Consider the following 11,326-nt stretch of genomic DNA (forward strand, 5'->3'; position numbering starts at 1 on the left):
TTGCTAGGTAACCAAAGAGTGAGTGAGTCAGTTGATTCCACCAACTAAAATTTTCATGTTAGTTTTAGAAAAAAAGTTTTAGAAAACTACATATTAAGTTCCAGGAATGTTTCAGCAAAGTCAATTTCTGGAAAGTATCAGCAAAGAACCTTCTACGTTCGTTGAAGGTTCAAGAATAGTTCTGAGAAAGTTTTTGAGATTATTATCTGCAAAGTGCTCCCTATATTTTGAGAAAGTACAAGCTACATTATGTAGTTTTACAAAAACATTTCTCATTCATGGAAAAAATTACCACAAAAGAACAAATAAACCTAAATCGTTAGAGGCAGAACTTTTTTTTTTCCAATAAGGATTTGACAAAGAATTGGGATCATTATCAATACTAGAGAAAGTTTTTTAATGCAAAAGCTGAAGGGATTTTAGGTCATAACAGATGTTTGCATTTCACAGAGTCCAAGGTGAGAGAAGTTGGACAGTTAAAGAGGAGGAATAGCAGTTGTTGATAATTTTGTAGAAATTCAAATGAAAGTGCCAAAATGTTCAAAATGTACATTTTGCATAATATGTCCTGTTAAAGGCAAAAAAAATCCTCAAAAGTGCAAACAAATAATTTTTTGTTAATTTTTTTTAAAGTCAAAGTTCATTTATTAGAACACTTCAGCAACAAGGCAGTTCAAAGTGAAACAAGCAATAAACATCACAGTATGGCAATTATCAATCTAATGTACATCAAATATGCTGATCAATGTTCCCTTCCCACTAATCAAAGAAAAACATTTTACTGTTGCTTTTGAATAGGCAAGGCAGCTACTGGATTTAACAATGTTGCTAAATATCTCAAGAGCACAACTGCTTGGTAACACTTGAGCACCGTAGCAAAGATGTTACCCAAAAATATAACAGTCAATATGTTAATAAATGAAATGCATAATAAATTAAACTTAAAGCAATGTATGTAATAAACTAATGAAGAAAATGGCAATAAAAATCTCTGGCTTTGGAAATACTAAAAAGTCAGAGTATGAAAAGAATGTGTAGAAGACAATGAGTACCAGTAACAAAAAACCCAACATGATTTGCTTCCTCCTAAGATTTCTTGGGTTTTTGCTTTTTCCCCCCCCACAATTAAATGTTTTTAGATCATCAAACCAATGTTCGGACACATATAGCTTGAGTTAATGCAAAGAGCAGATTTCAAACAAATATTTCATACATTAAGGGTTAAAGCTATCCAAACAAATATGGCTCTTTGTAAAGAAGAATATTGCCATCTTGTTTTCACCCAGATCAACCTGCCACCACCCTGTTTGATTATTGGTATGATAATTGACCGTTTTATAAAATTCTCTCTTAGTTTTATGCCAGTCTGTGACGGTCCCTCCATCGCACCATGCTGACACACAAATCATTATTCGTTCCTTCTCCAAATAATGAGAAGGAACAATCTGTCCTCAAACTGTCCAAGCGCAATTTGAGGACAAATTGCGCTTGGACAGTTTCCCCTCAAATAGTTGGACAAATAAAATCATGGATTCCTTATTCAATGTGTGTCAGTTGGACTTTGTGCTGACCGGTGCCTTTTAGTGGGGAAATCTGTGACTGAATACAGTGTGCACATTTATCTTGAAAGCTAACTGCATTATTTGTGTTTATTTTATGGGTTCTTCTATGTATGTTTTGTTTTTGTGGTGTTCACTTTGTTTTTCTAGATATATGGTACTGAAAGCAGTCATTCTTTGCATTGTTTTTATTAATTACTGACATTAGATCCAGTAGTCGTCCCTAGTCTTTAACATCTAGTCTTTAGTACCCTAATTATTGCTACAATTACAATTGAGATGTCACTTCTGTTTTACTCATCATAAAAATTTGCAGCTGATTCAGCCACTACAACCAGTGTGAGATGGTTATGACACTACAAAACAACCGGTACCTGCTGTAATGAGTTATGGTTCCATTTTGGTGTCTTTGGCATTATTACACAACAATGATTTAGCGTAAATGCTAAAAACAAACAGAGCCCCTGCCAAGGGAATTGGCAGACTCTACGATTTACATTTCATGCCACCTGGCTGGTTGCTGCAGCAGAATTATAACATCTGATTACAAATATACGAGTATCTACGTAACACCAACATCTGCTGGGTTTACAACTGACTGTTTGCCTTGGGAGAGAGACGGAGGTTTCTTTCCACACTCACCAGAGACTCTGGGCTTGTCAGCAGATGAGGGACTGGGTTTGGGTCCCTTGTTGCTAAACGACATGAAGAGATGTTGACAGAACTCCTCAGGGAGTTCACTCTCCAGGAACGTCTGCATGAAGACCTTGAAACCTTCGAAGTCAATCTCCTAAAGCCGAGACAGAAACAGGTGAATGGTCAGGAGCCTCCCACAATCGAGTCTCAATCAATCAGTCAAGTTTATCTGTTCAGCACATTTCAGTAACAAGGAAGTTCAAGGTGCTTTTTGTCATAAAAATACAAAACTTAACAACTGAAGCATTATATTTTTCCAAGTGCTCATTCCAATCAAAACGTTGATTAATGTTTCATTTATTATAATTCAAAAGAAACTCTAAACAGCTGGGTTTTTAGTCTAGATTTAAAGGAACTCATTGTTTCTGCTATTTTGTAGTTTTCTGGAAGTTTGTTCCAGATTTATAGTGCATAGAAGCTGATTGCTTCTGGTTCCACAGAGTGATGAACCTCCTTAGTATTCCCCATTGTAGAGCCAGTGGGCATTGGTCTGTGACTTGGTGCTGATTGTTCACATTCCTTAAATGATTCAGATCTGAATATTTGATATTTGTTTGTTTATTTGGATCGCCAAGCCATTTCTGTAACAATGGCTACTCTTCCTGGTGTCCCGAGTCGTACAAAAGCATTTATTACATAAACAATTACACACACTTAACATAATATTAAAAACATAGCATATCAATTCATAAATGTACAATTATAATTAATAATTCCAACTAAGCTAAAATAAGAAAATTTGGTTTGATTTAACTTCAGACAGTGAGAAAAACCGCGTTTGTGCAAAAATCTGGTTTCAACTCTACATATAAATTGAATAAAATATAAAATTGTTACCTGACTGAGGATTTCCTGCTTCTTTAACCGGAAGCATGAGGAAGAGATAAGTCAGGTTTAAATTATATTTGTATAATACATTTGTATACAGCAACCATTCACATAAACATACAGAAAGACACTTTCATTGTTTTAACTGGAGTCAAACCTGAGACACATCAGAGTTTTGACTTCATACCATCTTCGGTTTAATTGCTGTCGCTTCAGTGTTTGTTTAAAATCACTCACTTAAATAACTTACCCATGTTAGGATTTTTTTTTCAGCACGTGGAGAAGAAACTACACTATAAAGGATAGGTTATGTAATGCAGTGTGAAGTCAACACACACCTCCTCTGGGTTGTATTTAGCCAACACTCCGTCTCCATGGAACTCCTGCAACACATCCTTCAGCTTCTTGGTGGAGTCTGAGGGAGAAATGTTTACAACATGTCACCATTTTCAGCTTCATTTATAGCCAAACTTACATCTGTTTTCACACTCCGCATTAAGGGCTTTTAAACAGCTTTGTGTTGAGGACTTTTAGCAGATTATTTGAATTACTCCAGAAAATCTGCATTTCAGGCAGCCATTGCTGCAGATGTTTTGGTCTCTACTGAGAACTTGTGAGGAATAAAGAGAAGTTATAAGCTACATAGTGGCATAAAAAGAGGTCATATATATGGATTAACAGGGCTCCATGTTGTAACATAAGTTTTTATTAATCTGATGCTACAATAGAAGAAATGCCTCTTATAGATTCATGTTGTTATAATTACAATAGCTGATAAAATTTCTAACTCTGCTGCCTCTTTTTTGTCTGCTGCACTAATTGTTCTGAATCTTTTCTTTAATCCAAATCCATTTCACCAACAGTGAAAAGAAATGAATGCCTCACGGTGGACTGTGTGTCATTATTACTGACCATCTTTATTAATGCACCATCGACGAAAAAAACATCTAAGAGCAGAGTGATAATAAATCCACTAATTACTGGTCTGCCACATTCTCCAGGCACAACTAAATAGTAATTTACAATTAAGTCATGGTCAGGATTTAGGTTCATAAACACAAGCTATTTTCTTCAACTATAAAAGCAACCTAAATCCGTCTCTATTGAATAGCATATTGTGAATGTTCACATAAGCAATTATACTGCTGAAAGGGTACCTCTAATTGTTGTCAGACCTGGTGAGGCACACAGCTATTAAAATGTTATGAAAGTGTGCACAGCTCGCTTTAATGAGGGGAAAGGGAGATGCAGAGGAGAGGAGATGGAGGATGAAATGCCTATTGTTACCAAACAGGAGGTTTTATAACCAGGAGCTGCAGAGTGCATGCAGCGCAGCCAGGAGCTTCTGGAAACATGATTATCTGAAATCTGTCAGCTGTGCATCTTTGCTCCACATGCACATCCACACAGATTAGTTCTCCTCTAACTATAGTTGCTATTTTAACTTGTACTTCTTCATTACAATTACATACAATATATTTGCGCTTAAGCTGCAGAATGTAACTTTTATCACAATATTTGTTTAAATTGTCATGTCAACATGTTATGAGGCAGATTATCTGGGGGGAAAAAAGAGGAAAAAATCGAACTCCTCTTCTCACAGTGCTAATTAGAAACAACCAATCAGAGCCAGGAGGAGGGTCTTAGAGCTGTCAATCACCCTCTGAGTGGTGCTGCTCATCATCTCTTCCCCCTGCCCTCATTGCTCTCTGCTAGCAACTAATACACTGCAAAAACGCAAAATCTTACCACGTAATTTTGGTCTAGTTTCTAATGCAAATATCTCAGTACACTTGAAATACAACAAACTAACTTAAAAGTATCTTTTCAGCAAGATATTGAGGCTTGTTTTAACTAAATAATTCCTTAATATTGATGAAAAAGAACTTGTTCCATTGGCAGATAAATTAACCTATAAAATGGGAAAAATGTCTTGTTATAAGTTAAATAATCTGCCAATTATTTACTTCAAACAAGCCTATATATCTTGCTAAAAAGTTAATGTTAATTTGGTTTTGTCTTATTTTAAGTTGGCTAAGATAAACTTAAATTAAGTTTGCTAAGACATTTGCACTAGAAACTAGACCAAAATTAATTAGTAAGATTTTATGTTTTTGACGTAGCCTGTTATGGATGCTAGAGCTAGTTAGCAAGGTCACAAATGATGGCAGATAAACAGATATTCTGTATCTTTTGTCTGCCATTAGCACGTTGAGCAGCGAATACATCAGTTTGATTGACAGCCCTAAGACGCTCCTCCTGGCTCTGATTGCTTGTTTCTGGTCAAGAGTTCAGGGAAATTGATCTTTTCACAGATTATCTGCTTCATAACATGGTTGCAATTTAACAAATATGTAAAAAAAGAAAAAAAATGTTTTATAAAAGTTACATACTGCACTTTTTATTTAGAGTTAGTAAAACCAAGTGCTAGACCAATTTTTACAAACATGAATAAAAACAACTTGAAACTGGAAATGATTTTATAGTACATAGTCTGAGTTGAGTTCCCTCGTCTGTTTACTGGTCCAGATTTGTATTCAATTCGAGAGCAAAGTTGTTCTTTTCAACACAAATAGCTACAAGGCATTTATGGTGACAAACATTCGTTATTCAGATTCATTGTGTGTGCTCTGAATAGTAACTAAAGATAATGGGTCAAACATCTGTGAGTTGTATTATGTACCATTGAAAGTGCATTGTAATCATTTGAAATGCAACCCTGAGGCAGCAACAAAAGATTTGTAGTCCAGTGCTGGACATTTACCCAACCTTCTTTCTGTTCGAAGAACATTGTTTTGTCTTTCTACAGAAACGTTTCAGTCAGCGCTACAATTTAAATATTTTAACAGATATTACCCTGAATGTTAAGGCTGTCAGCTAAAATAAATCACTGCACGCTCACGTAATAAAGGATACAGAGCAGATCTTGGACTGAAGCACCAAACTGGATGGCCAATCCAGAACCCCAGTGTGTGTGCAGTGACCGTTTGTCGAAATCTTTTATGGTCTGTAATAAACTATGCCAACACTCCAAAGCATAATATAAACATCCAGAGAAGGAAAACAACATTATGCGCAGCAAATTAATCTGCAAATTTACCTGTCCTTTTGGAGCAAGCCATGTCAAAATCTTTACCAAACACTATGTTTTGGTGTTACCAGAGTGATGTTACTGTCAGCTTACAGATAACACTTTTGTTATAGTTACGTCCGTGCTTTGATGCAATCTGAGAAGCTTTGTTTATGCTTGTGGTGCAGCGACCTCTGTAAATGTTTTGTTTTACTATGGAGGATTAGCGAAGCAGAAATCCTGCCAACTTTCCACTAATAAAACACTGATTGAGTTAAGCACCCATCAAACACCTTGCTTCCCTACCGAGATTTCTTTTTCAACTTTAAGCAGTTCCATTTTTGTTCATTTATGACGTTATAAGTCAGCTAGGGAGGTTGCTTTCAAGAAGAAGCTATTCTTAATCTTCTCTAATCTTAACTACTGATCATGTTTCGTGATCAAGAACCTGATATGTCAGACAGTTATGAAAAAAATACAAAGTACAACCTTGGTGTTTCAACATGATTTCATAACTAAAGCAAATCAGCAGACCACACCAGGAGAGCAGTGGTGTGTTTTATCCAAATGCTAAAATGGAAATGCAGAACCAATAACACAATGTTGTATTTCCACTTATCGGTATTTTATAAACGTTGTTATTGCTATTTAACTATTTAACTGATAGAAACTAAATTGAACTTTATAAAAAAAAAAAAACGAAGAAAAAATTTTTAGAAAGGGAGATGTGATGCATATTGAAAAAACAATGTAATTATTTGGTGCTGCCAGTAGGTGGCACTGTGATATATTGATATACAGAGCAGAAAGTGACAAATAAAAAAGAGAAATGTTTGTTCAGAGGCATCCCGACTCATTAAATGTTAGTCATAAATAGCGTTTCTCTTTACACCGGAGCAGCATTAAAACCCGTACAAAACACGAGATGCTAATCAGTTTTTTCCACACCTGCTAGCCAGGCTACATGACGGTTCGGCCTTGTTTCCATGGTTACTAATGGTTACGTACCTTAATGCGATATTTGATATCTTTATAATCAAACTTACTTATAAACGTTAATTTTCTTACCTGGTAAAAAGTGTTAGCTGCAAATCCGCGGTTACACTGAGGGCTACCAGTCATTATGATTAACCTATTGCCGCCATATCGTTCCTCATTAAAAGTTATCAAATAAAATGACAAGTTAGGTTTTCAGCTGCGGTTTGTGCAGCCGACCGCGCAGCATCCTATGTTTAAAAGTCAAATCAATAACAGCGTTGGGCTACAAGATGTCCGTTTTTTGACAGGCTTTACTTGAGCCCATAGGTTTGACATCGGTCGGAGTTCTGGACGTAATCACGTCTATGGTTCTGGAGACCGTGACGTCACGTGCAATAGTTACATGTCAGAATTATATCTGTAAGACTGTCCTGGACACAGACAAATTAAGATGAGAACATAATTTACTCACATTGAGTGTATTCCTGCAGCAGGGCAAACTCTGCCGGGGTCAGTGTGACCCATTTGTCCTGACCGCTCATTGTGCTCGGTCCTTGTTCTTCAAACCTTCCCAGGACGTCACGCGTCAGACGACCAGCTCCATCACCGGCTGCAGTCACCTTCTTACCCTTCTGCTTTGCTTCCTTTGAAGAAAAGGTCACAGAAAATGGCAGAGCAGGTCAGATGCAGCATCTCTTTGGCTTTGTTCAGCCCACAGAGAATCTCATTGTCTCTGTTTGAAGGCAGCAACAGTTGGAGGCTCACTCATTTTAAAGGAGCATACTTTCTACATTTTTCCTGCAATTCATTTCCTTTTGCAGCATCCATTTCTGCCAGATTTTACTAATATTCATCAACCTTTTCTGCCAGGAGAAAACAAAAAAGATACAACTTTTTATTATGGCTCAAATTTCTTTGCCAAATTAATTAAAATGAATGAGACAGCATTAGTGTGACAATAAATTAGATAACCTGATGTAACATCCGACCCTGCAAGTGTTTCCTGGAAGTTCCACCAGGCCCAAACTGTTAAATTTCCAGTGTATTTATCACAATATAAGCATTACATATCAGTCAATAATTGTCCATAATTATTATTAAAAAAAATTATTTTGGAGGGTTGCTGTAAATAACTGAGACAATACATTTTTAAGAAGTTATGAGACACTGGCAAAAACATTAAACTGCTGCTGCGCCAGTTACTCGACAGGCTGTTGCTAGGTAACCGTAGCTGGGGAGGAGGGAACTTGAAACTGCTTCTAACACAGCAAGTTGTTGCTAGGTAACCAAAGAGTGAGTGAATGTGTTGATTCCACTAACCCAGCTTCCTTTGCCTACATTTCCCAGAATGCTGTGTGGTTCTGGATTGGAGTTCGCTAATTTTTATATATATTGAATTTTAAATATTTTATCAGATGTATTTGCTATTGATTTTGATCACATGTCTATCATGATATATATTGTTATTAATTTATTGTGCAGCCTTAAGTGTATTAATATTTAGTAGGTGGTTTGAAATAAAATATAGATGTTATAGGTCATATTATAGGACCATCATAGATAATATAGGGAATATGAGCCCCTCCATGAGGGTGGTGTCAGCTCAGGGTGTTTATAAGCCTATTGATTCCTAAAGAGGTTTATGAAAACATATTTATCTCCAGGTTCATCTAAAAAATTTGAATATCCTGGAAAAGTTAAGTGTTTTTGCTATGTATTAAATGTAGAAACAAACCACTTTTGTCTGATGTTTCTCTCTATAAATATTTGTCTCTCAAGCATTACGTTGTGGTGATCTATTAAATAAAACACCAACAAAATAATTTGAATCTTATGCTTGTATAGTGGTAAAATGCATAAAAGTCTAAGGAGTATGAAAACATTTGGACTGTGAACATTTTTCCTGGAAATGGATGGATGCATGCATTTGTGTTAGAAATGCTAACGACTCTTGGACTCCATCATTTTTTTCCTCTGTTCACATTACATGATTAATTGCTTTACTTGATGTGAAGGGAAAAGATTAATGACAACAATTTCTGCTCTTAGCCAATGTTTCGGTTTTGCATCATATTTGAAATGCATCAGTGTTTAATGTGTTTATATTTCTGGGTGTTTGGTTTGTATTTTTTTTTAAAAAGAATACAAGTTAAAAACTAAAACGTGAAAACACCTGTTTGGTTCAGATTTTTACATGCTGCATTTTTGCAGCATGTAAAAAAACTCATTGTTGAGAAAAAAAAAAATCTTTGAAAGCTGCTTTTGTGCTTTTCACAATCAGCCCGACTAGTTGCTTGATTCGGTTCAGCAACAAAACAAACAAAAAGAAAACTTTTAGCTGTTATTTTTAAAACAAAGAAAGATCCAACATCCAGCGATTCACTAAAGAAAAGTCAAATTTTCAGTGACAGATTTGGATAATTTTGAGGTGTCCTGTAATGCGATACAGGATGATGCATTTTTACAAAGAAGAGGCTGAGATTCTGAACTAAAACCTTAAAATTAATAAATTTCAGGATTATTTTTCTACATCTGGACAAACTTAAAGAACTTACCATCATGAGTCAGCCATCACAGTTTAGCTCCTTTTGCTGATAGAACCTGCTTTCTCTCTGTTTGGTGTTTTCATTGAACATTTATTGTATGTATATTGTATATTGGTCCTGAAGCTTTGACCCATTTACTCGTAACTGAAATCCTGGATCAACAAGTGGATGTTCAGTCATGTGAAGGTTAATTTCAAACGACTAAAATCTGTTTGTGTCGCTGCGAATACAAACACCGTACCTTGGTGTGTTTTTTTTATTATTATTATTTTATCGGGTCGTTAAAAGATTTTGATTTGTTTTTGACCCATCTGTGGGTGTGTTTGTTTGTTCTCTGACGTGTGTGTGCAGAAATTCCCTGAACAATTAACCGAACGTCATCCAAATTACAGAGATGATGACAGAGAGTTACAGAATGCATCAGAGCTGGATGTGTGGGAACCAAAAACTTCAATCTGCAAAAACTGAGCCATAGAAGAAGACGCAAGTGAGAGATGTTACATAAACTGCTTCTCTGAGTGTATTCCTGCTGTGCACTGCAATCATCCGCTCCCTCTTTCTGCAGTGCAACCAGCACTGAAAATGTCACAGCAGTGCTGCTGCTCCAGTGGTGCAGTAAAAAAAAAACACAGCATCACTATCATCTAGCAGGAGACTCAGTAGGTGTTGAATGAGAATCAATACGGTGACACATTTAGATGCTGCTCACCTGCTGCAGGGCTGAGGAGGAAAACAGATGTCTGGAAATGAAGCTCCTGAGTCAGATTTCTGGCTTTACTCCTGACTGGATCCTCTCTGAGGTTGTAATGTTTCTCTGTGTATGCAGCAGCAGCCGCCCTCTGTGCTGCATGTCACTGTCAGCGCGTATGAATGGTGGACTGATTGTTTTTTTCCCCTCTGGTCAGAAGAAGATCAAGGATGTGGAGTAGTGACACACTGAGTGAAGGAAAAGCGGAGGATGAGAGAGAGAGAGAGAGAGAGAGAGAGAGAGAGAGGGATTATCCAGTGTTCGGTTTTCCATACTCCCGCTCGCTCACGTCACATCCCTCCTTCCCTCCCCTTCCTCACGCTGCCGCTCGTCTTTAACCCCCTCCTCCTAAAAACCCTCAGGTCCTCTCATCCACCGCTCATCCTCCATCGTTTTCTCACACCTCTTTTCTCTCTTCATCCCACCTCCAACCTGTTTTCACGTCGGCCAGCTGAGAGTAACAACCTGTGGGATTTCAGGAAGAGAAATAATTAATGTTTTTATGCTATAAACATTTACTTCAAAGCACTTTACTGGGATTTTATGTGAAAAATAAACAGAAAGTAGCAAATAAAAAACAGTAATGTTTACAAATAAATGCACTGTAAAACATTTGAGCTGCATTCAGTTGTGTCTACCATTTTCTGCTCTTTAAGTCAAAATAAATTCAGCCAGTTTTAGAAAATTAGCACTTATAGAACTGAAAGAAGAAAACGACAGGAGTGGGAACTATTTCCCAGAATGCTTAGCGACGTTTTTTTTGTATCCTGAGATGGAAGTGCATTGATCTGACTCTGTGTTTTATTAATGCAAATGTTTATTTTTATGTCCTGTTCACACTAAATGTTTTTGAGCAGAATTCATTATGATCTTTAATAAAATTCATTATCAGATCAGAAAT

General features: G+C 36.6%; 1 protein-coding gene across 2 annotated transcripts in view; it reads right to left on the reverse strand.

Moving 5' to 3' along the window:
• dgkb (diacylglycerol kinase, beta) overlaps window positions 1-10,725 on the reverse strand; it is a 78,678-nt gene extending 67,953 nt beyond the window's left edge. The window contains exons 1-5 of one of the 2 annotated variants that reach the window (XM_015052786.1): window positions 10,387-10,725; window positions 7,604-7,775; window positions 3,422-3,498; window positions 3,093-3,113; window positions 2,202-2,349 (exon numbers count right to left, since the gene is read on the reverse strand). In XM_015052786.1, coding sequence (XP_014908272.1) covers window positions 2,202-2,349; window positions 3,093-3,113; window positions 3,422-3,498; window positions 7,604-7,673 — 316 coding nt within the window. In that variant the 5' untranslated portion in view covers window positions 7,674-7,775; window positions 10,387-10,725. The remainder of the gene's footprint in view (window positions 1-2,201; window positions 2,350-3,092; window positions 3,114-3,421; window positions 3,499-7,603; window positions 7,776-10,386) is intronic. The other variant, XM_015052787.1, reaches the window with a different exon arrangement.
• Window positions 10,726-11,326: the final 601 nt, after the last annotated feature.

The sequence above is a fragment of the Poecilia latipinna genome, unplaced genomic scaffold (assembly GCF_001443285.1).
Source record: "Poecilia latipinna isolate Pla-1442-1.1 unplaced genomic scaffold, P_latipinna-1.0 Scaffold1133, whole genome shotgun sequence".
Lineage (NCBI taxonomy): Eukaryota > Metazoa > Chordata > Actinopteri > Cyprinodontiformes > Poeciliidae > Poecilia > Poecilia latipinna.